Raw genomic sequence first — 13574 nt, forward strand, 5'->3', positions numbered from 1 at the left:
TTTTTTGAACAGCAGTAAAAGTGTAAAAGTGTGTTAAAGTGACAGGACTGAAACTTATACTTTGTTTTATAGAAGATGGTGTTCTCCTGTGCCAAGAGCCAGTATGAAACATTTCGCAGAGTACTTTGCTTTTTCCACGCAGCTTTCATCGGGTGGGACTGTTAGCGTTATTAATAAAGGAACGTGAATGAATGAGACGGTAAAGAGCAGGTCATTCTTGATATTAAAAAGACAGACAGTATTAAAAACTCAAAGCCGCGAAACATAACTCAGTCCACTTCTGACTGGATGTTTTCTGCGCACGAGGTCTGTGTGGAACATGAACAAGCATAGTAGACTTTGTCTTCGGTGACGTGCCTAAAAACGGTCAAAACGCAAAGTGTCAAAATGCCTGCACTGGTGAGTATTCGCATAAATACGGTCGACATGCGAGAATTCATCCCCCTGTAAATCAACCTCACAGTAAAAGCCCTGCACTATTTTTGATTTTTGATGGTTAGTTGCAATTTTTTTTTTTAGTTTCCATGGTCCTAATAAAGTTATTATTATTATAACATTATTATATCATTTGTTCAAGTGATCAAATACTTATTGACCTCACTGTATATATATATGCTCTTTTGGAAAAATGCATTAACCAAAAATACAAAATTGGCTCTTTGGTCAAAAAAGGTTCCCGACCCCTGCTCTAGAAGGACAAAATGCATTATATAAATTATATTACATTACAGTAATTAATGTAATTGATTCAAGTTTGTATTATTTTCCTACAGCCCAAAAAACAAACCTTCAGATTCTATTGGTATAAGAAACGGAGAAACATCACAACAAGTAAGTTCAGGATCACACTGCTGATCATTATTTACCTTTCTGAATGGAAAGCTGTACACTTATCTAAACCACTTTTCTTTAAAAAGAGCAGGTAATGTTTTAACCCAAGATAAAAACACACATCCTGATATTTGTTTTTTTTCTCTCCCTTGCTAAATCCTCCAGATTTCTGGCAATGACTCTCCATCGCCGCCTCCTGGCCTGTGCAAGCCGTCTCTAGTGGTGCCTATCTGTGTAGCAGGGCTGACAGTACTGTCGCCTTTTGAAGGAGCAGCAGCCGAGTCACAATCACTCTTCTCAGACAACAGCAACTTCCGATACCCCAATCCCATCCCCAGCGGCGTGTCCGGCTTTTCCAGTTCCCTTCACAGCAACTCCGATTGGCCCACTGCCCCAGAACCACAGAGCCTCTTCACGTCAGGTACCTGGACCCATTTAGACACTTTACATCTCAAGGGACAAATATTATTTGCACCACATTACACAAAAAATTTACAATTCTCCTTCTTCATTCCGACAGATACCATACCAGTGTCGTCCTCTACAGACTGGCAAGCAGCCTTCGGTTTCGGTTCTTCGGCCAAGCAACAGGATGACGACCTCGGCTTTGACCCATTTGACGTCACCAGTAAGGCACTGGCTGACCTTATAGAGAAAGAGCTCTCAGTTCAAGACAAAGCCTCCTTTCCCATGACCGGCACAAAATCAGCGCCAGTCTTCCCTCACAGGCCTTTACTCGGCCAACTCCACAACGCCCCTTCCACGAAAGGCCCACTTCAGCCCCCAACAACCTCACACTTCGCCCCAAACTCCAGCTTGCCCTCACGGGGCTTCTCCCAGCTCCCACACCGCACTGTCTACAACTCCTTCAGCTTTCCCGGCCAGACGCAGACCTCTCGCCACAGTTGGATGGGCATGCCCATGCGCAATAACCTCCCTCACTTGAATCACACCAGAGCCCCTTCTTCTGCTGCACAGCACAGCAGCTTTTTGGACTTAAACTTGGTGCCACAACAGCAACATCACCACAATATGGTGCTCGGAGGTATTCATATGACAGGTAAGTGCAAACCTGTGCTGTGGATCTGTTTGTGTATATCAATCATTTTTTTTTAGATGGATAAATAGATATACACATCTATCTATATATATATATATATATATGTATATATGTATGTGTGTGTGTGTATGTATTTTTATATATCTAAACAAAATTTCAAATTTAATAATTATTTTTTTTATATATTCTTTATATTACTTAATATTTTTAAAGTTGCAGTACATGTAATTTACAGTATATGTGTTTGCATTACTTTACTTACTTACTTTACTTTTGTCATTTAGCAGACGCTTTTGTCCAAAGCGACTTACAAATAAGAAAAAGTAACTAAAACTAAAAAGTTACAACTCTATAAATACTATCTACCCACATATTTAAGAAAATAAAGAAATTAAATAAAATTAACACATGCATATACCAACAACATTTCAATAATAAACATATCAATGAAAAAATTAAATAAAAAGCTACTACTATCCCTTGCCGGTTTCCCTGCCCGGTGGAGTCGCACGGTAGAGTCGATGGTCTTTACACTCTTTACTTTTTTACTTTTGTCATTTAGCAGACGCTTTTGTCCAAAGCGACTTACAAATAAGAAAAAGTAACTAAAACTAAAAAGTTACAACTCTATAAATACTATCTACCCACATATTTAAGAAAATAAAGAAATTAAATAAAATTAACACATGCATATACCAACAACATTTCAATAATAAACATATCAATGAAAAAATTAAATAAAAAGCTACTACTATCCCTTGCCGGTTTCCCTGCCCGGTGGAGTCGCACGGTAGAGTCGATGGTCTTTACACTCTTTACTTTTTTACTTTTGTCATTTAGCAGACGCTTTTGTCCAAAGCGACTTACAAATAAGAAAAAGTAACTAAAACTAAAAAGTTACAACTCTATAAATACTATCTACCCACATATTTAAGAAAATAAAGAAATTAAATAAAATTAACACATGCATATACCAACAACATTTCAATAATAAACATATCAATGAAAAAATTAAATAAAAAGCTACTACTATCCCTTGCCGGTTTCCCTGCCCGGTGGAGTCGCACGGTAGAGTCGATGGTCTTTACACTCTTTACTTTTTTACTTTTGTCATTTAGCAGACGCTTTTGTCCAAAGCGACTTACAAATAAGAAAAAGTAACTAAAACTAAAAAGTTACAACTCTATAAATACTATCTACCCACATATTTAAGAAAATAAAGAAATTAAATAAAATTAACACATGCAGGTAACTGTCATTGCAAACTCAGTCACTGGAGGGCAGTGTGGTGCTTTTTTGATAGCATGCCGAAATGTACACAATCAGAGCTCTGTCATAGAAGATTCTGGTGATTGCCGAGGGCTCTCTCATGAAATGAAACCTCATGATTATTTAGTATAGCAGTGAGATCGCTGTCACATTTAGTGCTGATACAAATTGTACAGCATATAATCATCATCCCCTGAGGACATCTTCGTGACAGAACTGCAATTTTGCCTAATGCATGATGGGCCAGCCCACTTTTTTTTCTTACCTTTAGCATTTTATGTTTCTGTGATTTATGTGGTGGACCTCCGAGTGTAGGTGTCCACCTCAGGCAATAAATGCTTTTATTTACAGTCAGTCTAGCCTAATTAATTCAGTTTGACTTGAAAAGACAGATGGTTTTCCTGACCTGAACTCTGAGCCTAAACTTAAACAAAGATTAATGTTTACAAAGATTCATCTTTGTGCTCTGGATGTGAGAACAGCCCGTAACGCTCTAGAAAATATCAAATATACTGGTATTATCCATCTGAAGAGAAAGTACTCAGACAGGGGGAAGAGGCTACAGTTTGACATTTCACTTAAGCCCTTACCTGAACCCATCGGCGAAGAGCCAAGCTGAAAAAAAATCTAGATATCAAATATCATAAAGCAGCCCCAGTTTGCTTTGATACCATGACAAACATAGACAAATAAAAGTTGGTACTGAAGATGCATTCAGAAATTTTTAAAGCTGCTGTAATGGAACTGAAAAAATGCATTTAAGTCAATAGCGTCAGTTAGTTACTTCCCAAGCACGTCCTGAATTGATCTTTCAGAAATTCAGTTCATTTAAATAGAAAGTGTTTCCTTGCGGTCTAGCTTTAGGGCTTTTTATGTGAAACAATCTCATCTGCTGACACTGCTGTGGAAGTGTAGCATTTGCTAACAGGCTGTTTGTTTCTCAGCGTGCCTCCTACTTTTTAAGATTAGATTAACTTGTATTTCAGATGGTGCAAAAATAAGGGAAGGGAAATTGGAAGTGACCTGAGGGTTTCATTACTCATAGAAACAATGAATAACTGGCATGACTTATTTTTTTTATACTACTGACTCCATTTCTGGCTCTGTTGTGCTATGCAGTGTATTTTATGTTGGTTTCGTAAATCTATGGGTCTCAGTGAGAGAAATTGTCTTCCCTGTTTGCAATGGTGTCCTCCAGAGGATGTAGCTGCCCAGGACCTGGGAGGGGAACGTTGCATTATTTACGAAGAGTCGAGATACCAAAATAGGCTGGAGGGGCCAACACATTCAGTCTCATAACTTGTTAGATGTGGTGTTTGAGTGAGAGATCGATTTCTGCTATATTGAAAATGTAGAATTAGATGTAATTGAGATAGATAAATTGAAAAATATAAGCAGATTGGTCGACTGTTATTTATTTATTTTTTTGCTTTTGTTGTTTTCTGATGATATCACTGTGTATGTGTATATATATGAAAGGTTACAAAACGCTATAAATCCATTTTGATTAATTTTGAGTAAAAATGTGTTTTCTTTACCAAGAAAGTGGCTAGATGAAAACCACTATTTTCTGTTTCAAACTTTCACATAGCATCTTTAGGTTATAATAACATTACAAATTCAAATCCAGATTTAGATTTTCAAAGATTTATTATAAAAACCCATCTTTGTTCCCCCAAGATGCAATAAATCCATTGAATCAATATAAAAGTTATTTTTTCATATTGAAAGTACGCAACAAAGTAAGTTGATCCACATATGACAGCCTCTGAACTTGGTCAATACTAATCATATATACAGGCACTGGACTAAAAATACATTCAATCAGTCTTTGCCATGTTATATTCATTTAGTTGACTAGTGCTATACACTGTAGGCTATATGTATGTACGTATGTACGTACGTACACACGCGCACACACACACACATATACATGCATATATACACATATACATACATACACATATACATACATGCATATATACACATACATACATACATACACATATACATACATGCATATATACACATACATACATACATACATACATATACATACAGATACACGTATGTATGTGTTTTATTCTGATTTTGTGTTAATGAAATGACAGTGTACTAATTCACTCAGTTACTGATTCACTGATTTTTATTTACTATAAATTCATGCAAAAATAACTGAAAACATATGTAGGCTATATGTAATATTTTTAATCCTCCAAGTTAACGTGATTCTCAGCCGATTCTGCTTAATATCAGCATGGCCTGATTTTTGTGAAACCAAACCTTTATTTATTTGAGCAAAAAATACAGTAAAAAATGTTTTAATAAAATACATATCAAGAATATAAATATTAAATTTATTACAATTTAAAATTATTTAAATGAATTTTAAAAAATCGGGTTGAATATATGTAAAAATGTAATTATCAGAAATCATTTGAATATGCTAATTTGCGGTTTAGGAAAAAATTGATTCTCAACAATGTTGAAAACAGTTGTTCTGCTTAATATTTTTGTTGAAAGCATGGTATTTATCCAGGATTTGTCTATTAATCCAGGATTCTTTGATAAATGGAGATTGAGTATTTTTTTTTTCAACATTATAAATGTACTACATTATAAATGTTACTGACCCCAAACTTTTAATGTGATGCATACATTGCAGTGGTTACTTGTTCGTTTAATGTTTTATTAACTCCCCAGTCTTAACTGATATATTGTTCATCACAAAACAGAAAAGACCTACTTTACACCCTCTACAGCTCTGCAAGACAAATTTAGTTTCTTCTCTCTGCTGATGTGATTCTGAGTTTAGCTTTTGTCCCATCTGCATAAATAAAACATGACGACACTTGTTTATCTGTGTATGCTAATGCGAACATGGTTGATTGTGTTAATGCCTGCCACACTTGGCTAGACGAGCACTTTCTAATCAGAATTAAGAACTGTGGAGAGGTTTAAAAAGAACACCTCATTCATCTTATTCTCTCCTTCAGAGGTGTTTCATTAAAGCCCAGTCCCCCTCAAGTGTTGATATTGAGTGTCTAGATTCTCATATTGGCTCGTTCTCACACTTGACTTGTTTATCTGCACACGTTTGACGTATCGACTGCAGAACCAATTCAGCGTTTCCCAAGTGAACGTGCCACTTCTTCTGTGTTTGAGGCCTGATTGCTGTTATCTTAGTGGCTGAGAAAGAGAAACGGTCACTGGGAAAACATCTACTGTAAAATAATGAAATATGGTAGAATTTTATATTCTCCATCCAGGATATGCATGTACACTCATCAATAGAGAAACATGCTTTTTGTATCAAGATACTGTATTTAGTACACCTTCCAACAGGGGCTACCTGGCCCCTGCTAACCAGCCAAACTTAAGTTGAAATCCATTATGTCTGGTTTTAACTGACTTAGGGATGTCAACGATTAATCGACGATCGATTAATTGTCGATAAGCGATGTAATCGATAAGAGCGATGGTCGATTAAGCGGTTTCATTTTGGGGTGCGTGCGGCTCATGCGCAAAACACGTGCAAAAGTCTGTGAGTGACGGTGAAGGGGCTGGGTCTTACACGAAAATAATTTACTAATGTATAAACTATTCGCTTGTGAAAAATTGACATCCCTGTGGAGTAATAAACACATCGTTGACTTTGCAGCATCCATAGTTTTGACCCTTGCCCACGCTCAGGAGAACTCCTGTCAAATGGTGTCAGAGGGGAGCTCCGTCTGCTTCTTAAATTCCCATGTTGCCAAATAATTAAATTACAAGCATGACCTGTTTGACAGTATCAGTGCATATGGTGACTTGGCCGGATGCACCTTTATTGTCTGAAGACCTTTTAACAGCAGGCTGTCCTAGTAGACTCCCATCTTGCTGGTGGTAGTACACTTGCGTTTGTTAGTACAGTTACAGTGTGGGATAGAGTTGGACTATAATACAAAAAAAAATTCAGTTACACTTAACTTAAAGCTTTTGTGTAATGCATTAATAGGTCAGCTATAAATAGGTATAATGCATTATAATTATTCATGAGTATTGTAATGCATTATATCTTGTAGTAAATAATTATAACCGAATGTAAAATGCATAGTGTAACAATGATAAGTGTTATAATGTATTAAATGTGGTTATTCATAAGGTGCGTTACAAGGCATAATTGATGCATTAAAACTACTTTTATAATGCATTATACATAAAGGCTTTAAGTGTTACCAAAATTTCATAATTTGTTTTAAATTTATTTTTAGATATTTTGTCTATTATTTTATTTTTTCTTATATACGGTGGTGTGAAAAAGTGTTGGCACCCTTCCTGTTTTTTTAATTTTTTTTGCATGTTTGTTGCAACTTTAATGTTTCAGATCATCAAACAAATTTAAATATTAATCAAAAATAACACAAGTAAACACAACATGCAGTTTTTAAATGAGTTTTTTTTATTATGAAGGGAAAACAAAATCCAAACCCACATGGCCTTGTGTGAAAAAGTGCTTGCCCCCTAAACCTAATAACTGGTTGGGCCTAACCGGAAGACCTCAGCAGCTGGTTACCTAACTGTAACATTTGTATTGCCAACTATAATGCCTTGCAAGGACTGCAAACAAATTGTTGCATCAATGTTTTTAACAGATGAAAAGGACAATTTTAGAGATTTGCGAAAATGAATCCAACTTCCCAACCTCTCTGCTTTATTCTAATGAGGTCACAATCAGAGATTATATAAAACTTAATATTTGTCTTATTAGGCAACTTTCTGGAATGCTTGATTCTGATTAGTTAATTGTATATTATTTTGTGATGACAGCAAAAATGTACTGCTGTGTCAGGTAATCAGTTTCCTTTATTGCTGTGCTAGTTTCACATCTGTCATAGTACTCTGCAATCCATTTGTTCTCACATATTAAATTAATTTGCACGCAAATTAATACAGCAGTCAGTATTAAATCTTAAGCCAACCTTAATATAGATTTTTTTTTTTCTGTTTTCACCTCCTTTTACAATATATTGTCCAGGCTTTGAGGGAAGCTGATGTTGGAGGAAGGTGCCCAGAGAAGTTTGCTGGGTCTTAAGTCAAGCTCAGAGGCTAAAGACTTGTTTTTTCCCTGCCAGGGTTGTTATCTCGTTCACTCCATACCCCTGTCTTTGCAATTCTTCCTTGTTTGTCCCTCTCTCTCTTTCTCTCTATTCCCTCCTTCATCATCTTTGCTGCCTGGTTTCTCCCTCCCTGTGGGCAGAGGCAAACCTTAGGAGAATACTGGCCTGATTAGAGAAGAAAAGGTTTATTTTGGCCTGAGTCCAGCCGAAAGAAGCTCTGCGCTATTGAAGCTGCACGTCTCTCCTCCAGTGTTACACAGAGGAAAATAAATGAGAAACTAACTGAATAATAACGGGACTGTAAAAAGCTTCATAATGATTGTTCCTCCATTAGTAAGGGCAAGGAGACTCAGAAGGAGCCAAAGATCACCTGTTGTTTTTGCTGAATCAAGTATAAATCATCATTACTGTAGCTGCTATTAATCCGCAGTCCGGCTTTGATTAATGCTGTTTCTTGATGTGATATCCTGAATGAAAATTAAATTTTTAGGGAATTCAATTAAACTGTGTTTTTGTTAGGGCTATCAATCGATCTTCAGCCATTAAATGCCAAATAATAAATCAAATTAATCACTTGATTTGATTGTCACATTGCGTCATTTTCACCATAAAGCGTTGCATTTTTAAGACCGTATCAGACTAAAAGCTGTCCCAGTTTTCTGTTGCACTTGTTCAAATGCTTTTGAATGTTTGTTTGGTTTTGTCACAATTATAAAATTAATCATACCAAATTAACACTCGGAATTGGCTGTTTTTTTATGTTGTGCAAGTAAATGTTGAAACTGATTTTTTTTTTTTTTTTTCTGCCTTTGTCCGTCTCCATCATGTTTTGCTGTGTATTTGTGCACATGGGCATTTGGATACCCCACCATCACCTTCCCAAACAGAAAACGGCACCTCAGTAGAAAGTCTAAATGTGAAGGAGTGGCAGGATGGGCTCAGAGCGCTTTTACCCAACATCAACATCAACTTTGGTGGACTTCCCAGCTCCTCCTCATCTTCGTCTTCATCCTCCTCCTCATCCAGCGTGAACCACACAGGCGGCATCTCACACAGCCTTAGCTGGGAGGGCACAGCCAGCTGGATGGACCCTGCCATCATCACAGGTACAGCCTGAATTACCTTGTTAAAAAAGTACTTGTGAATAATTCCTTCCCTTTTTCTCCTGTTTTTCTCATTGGACCCACTTTATATTAAGTGTCTTTACTACTATGTCCTTACATCTAAATGAATCAATGGATATGATGTACTTATTGTGCACGTACATGTTTTTACATTGTAATAATATAAAAAAATACATTCATGTAGTTACGTATGTAACTAATGTCTGTAGTTACATCTCTACAATTACACTGTCAACCCTACCTCAACCCCTTAAACTTAACCAAACCATCAAACCTATCCCTAATATTAACCGCATCCCACCCCAATAACTGTAAAAGTTTTTTGCAATACAGCATGAACACAATAATTGCATTGTACCTGACCATTTTTTTATACAAGTACATAGTAATTAAAGACCTAATAAAGTAGGACAAAAAAAAAATCTAAATTTAATTACATTTTAGCATTTAATATTTCATTATTATTTATTAAGTATATATTATTAAATGTTATTAATATTTAATACTTTTCTCAATATTTTTGGTTTTTTGAGAATAAAATAGAATAACATGTTCTGTTCTGATGGGCTTAAAATCACAAAACACATTTGTGAAACAAATTTACCTGACCTCAGGAAAAACCAAGCCCGTTCAAATTGTGCCTTTGGGAGCTAAAATGAATAATGCATTTTGGGCCTTTTAAACATTTATTCTGTAACCTTTTCACTAAAAATGTCAGCGATGTAAAGCCATTTTAAGGGCCATAGAAGAGGGCACACGTTTCAGATCAATTTGGGCTCCTGCACATTCAGACAGTCTAAAGCATCCATGTGGACTAAATCAGATATCATGCAAGAATACTACACAGTGCCAAAAATCAGTATACAAAGTGGTTAAATATGCAGTGAACATTTACAGCATTCTTCTGTATCTTATTGCTAGAGCAACATTTTTATCTACTATTTGACAAAAACTAAATTGTGTAGCTATTTTTGCAATCAATACTTTAAGCAAAGTTTAGCCATTTGCTAAACTTTGGTTGAAGGGAAATAGCAACATCTTATCTGTTGCTCCCTAAGATTGAAGTTGCAATCTGTATGGATGTCGCGGATATTGTCTGGGTGCTCTCAGCGGCTGCCTGCAGCATCCATCATCCACAGGGGGTTTGGAATTAATAACTCACAGCAGGCCAGCATGTTTTAAGTGGTGCAAAAGCACCCAAAAATGCCTTTTGTAATTTTTTTCCTTATGTAATTAATCCAATTATTGCAAATTATCTGAAAATGTCCTCAATGTCGCCTACATGATAAATGGATTCCGGTGGATTTGTTGACAAATGATATTATAATGACATGATATTAATTTAAATAATTTTTTTTCCCTCCATGGCTGAACATAAAAATGTCAGGGTGTCCAAATATCATAATGAAGGTGGAAAAAAATCTTCATTAAAAGAAATAAATCTTAAAATAAGCAGGGAACCCGTTTTGTTCATGTAAATTTAGTTAAAAAATCACACAGAAAATTATACCTTCTGAAGGGAAGTACTAAATGAAAATGTTATACCTAAATGTGATATTCAGGCAAAACAAGAAAAATGTACTCATCTTCATTCTGTTCAAAAGCTCTCAATGCATGGATTTTCCTTCTGGAGCATCAGTGAGCGTTTGAACCTTCTGTAATAGTTGCATATGAGTCCCTCAGTTGTCCTCAGTGTGGAAAGATGAATCTCAAAATCATACAGTCATTGTTGGAAAGGGTTGAAATACACAAAAATGCTGGAAAACCAAAGAATTTGCGGGACCTGAAGGATTTTTCTGAAGAACAGCAGGCAGTTGAACTGTTCAGGACAAACAAGGGACTCATGAACAACTATCACTAAACAAAAAACACATCTTTGGATCGTTCAGGTAACAACACAGTATTAAGAATCAAGTGCATGTAAACTTTTGAACGAGGTCATTTTTATAAATTCAACTATTTTCTCTTGTGGACTATATGCAAACATCTTTTATGTGAAATATCTTATTCAGGTCAGTACTAAATAAACAATAACATGCATTTTGTATGATCCCTCTTATTTTGGTAAAATAATTAACATTTTGCAGATTCTGAAAGGTGTACAGGTATGTAAAGTTTTGACTTCATATCGGTCAAATATATATATATAAAATATAATATAATATAATATAAAAATAAATAAATATAAATAAATAACTAAGAACCTGGCACATGAATTTTATAGTAGAATATTTTACATATTTAAAATTTTAAATCAAATCAAAGTTAATCATTTTTTTCCTATCACTTTCAGGTATCCCAGCATCCTCAGGCAACAGTCTGGACTCTCTGCAGGATGACAATCCTCCCCACTGGCTCAATTCCTTGCAGGCACTCACAGAGATGGATGTCCCTACTGGCTCCACAGTGCCCCCTCAGCCCCCACACAGTGGCCCCTTCGGAGCCCAGTTCCCCCACAGAGCCGGCTGGACCCCTTATCCAACCACAGCCACGGCCAACCCCGCCACCCAGTTCCACTCACCTCCCCCAGGCTTCCAGACCGCCTTCAGAGCCTCAGCCCAGGCCTCCACAGATCTACTACAGAGTGCCGGCATGGACCGCCATTAGGAACTGTGAAATCCTATTCCCCTTATCCGAAGAACAGCCGACAAACACGGCAGACGAATCAGTACAAAGCTATTAACAAAATAACAAGATTATGTATTCTTTTCTCTCTTCATCTTGCGCTCATTTTTATCCCGGATTTGTGTTTCCCTTGGTTTAGTCTTTCTTTTTCCTTGTTGCCCAAGTGCTCTGTTCCAGCTTTCCCAATTCAAACGGTCATATAAATAAGCCAGTTTTTGCAGAAAACAGGTATGAGGCCTAAACAAGCTCCCTAGTAATGTTAACGTCACTACATAATTTTTGGAACTCTACATACCAGTACGCATCATCAATGATGTGCGTTACTGAAATTCCATTGGAACCAAATGGAAAGAATCAAACAAAAAGTGTCTTGATTTAGAAACAAGAGTCTGCCTTCAAAGCTAAACCAAAAAGAACAGCACCTGTTCATCCATCTGCACAACAGAGGAGCTACTTCCTGTGAGAGTTCTTAAAGCCATGCAGCTAAGCAATCAAGTAGATGTCCAAAATCAAAACAGGGCTTCAGTTTTTGTTTGATCAAAAGGTACTTGGCTTCCATTATTCTGATGGATCAAAGGCATAATGATGGCGAAGCAAAAAGCACTTTTACCGAGGATCTTTGGCCTTTAACTTTGTTCTACCTTTCTGTGCCCTTGTTAAAAGGGAGATGCATTTTTTAGGGGTCAAAAACGTGGTGCCCGTTCTCAACGTGGCATTTAGCTGTAGATGGATGCAGGCCTTTGCCTTTGACCCTTCTGCCAAATTGTCTGGTTGGTCGGGGGGGGGGTCTTCCGCAACACCGCGGTTAACCTCTGTATCAGAGGGCGGCGCGTTGCAAAATTTAGAGGAATTGAGAGCTGGTACCACCGACCCCTTTCAAGCACAGGGCTCGTGTAGCACAAGGGAAGCCACCATGTGGCGTCTCTCATAGCTGCCTCGGCGTACGTGGCCTAATCAGTGTTTACGCTCTGACTATGCTCCCTGAAGAAACTTGAAGGTGTGCGAGGTGTACAGAGTTTTAGGAACTAGATCTAGAGTCGGAGTGCGGTGACGTGTGAATGTGTGGCGTGAAACTTGCCATTGGTGGGTGCGTGAAGAAACTAATCAGGGTTAAAGGGCTTTTCGAATGATTCCGGCAGAGGGAAATTCACGAGGATGTGATCATAACGTTTTGTGTCTGTAGCAGTTACTTTGCACACTTTTTTTTTTTTCCCACAAAAGGGAAAGCTGGGATAGCGGCGCTACTGGGCAACTGATGTTTTGGCAATACACAGGGGGCTCGTCCGGGATGGTTAACACTGTTCATCACTCCTACTCGCCCCCATCTCAGTTTTCTTTTAACGGTCTTAATCCTGTATCAGTTGTGTAGGTTCCTGCCGAGAGCTCAGTATTCAAGAAGAATGAATAAATAAAATCTTGACAATGGAACCAGTACGGTTTAATTTGGGTTTTACACAGTGCTAAAATGTAAGAAAAATGAAGAGCTGAAAGAAATTGTACCTCTCTAAAGGTCTGGAGGAAAATTAAAACTAAATCTTCAATAAAAGACAATGTCATGCTTGAGTC

General features: G+C 37.1%; 1 protein-coding gene across 1 annotated transcript in view; it reads left to right on the forward strand.

The window, feature by feature from the left end:
- Positions 1-13574, forward strand: part of LOC306861803 (CCR4-NOT transcription complex subunit 4-like) — a 31113-nt gene extending 17539 nt beyond the window's left edge. The window contains exons 9-13 of the mRNA XM_079404286.1: positions 774-831; positions 997-1252; positions 1352-1891; positions 9147-9365; positions 11677-13574. Of these exons, the coding sequence (XP_079260412.1) occupies positions 774-831; positions 997-1252; positions 1352-1891; positions 9147-9365; positions 11677-11990 (1387 nt within the window). The 3' untranslated portion in view covers positions 11991-13574. The remainder of the gene's footprint in view (positions 1-773; positions 832-996; positions 1253-1351; positions 1892-9146; positions 9366-11676) is intronic.

This window comes from Barbus barbus (genome assembly GCF_936440315.1).
Source record: "Barbus barbus genome assembly, chromosome: 42".
NCBI classification, from domain to species: domain Eukaryota; kingdom Metazoa; phylum Chordata; class Actinopteri; order Cypriniformes; family Cyprinidae; genus Barbus; species Barbus barbus.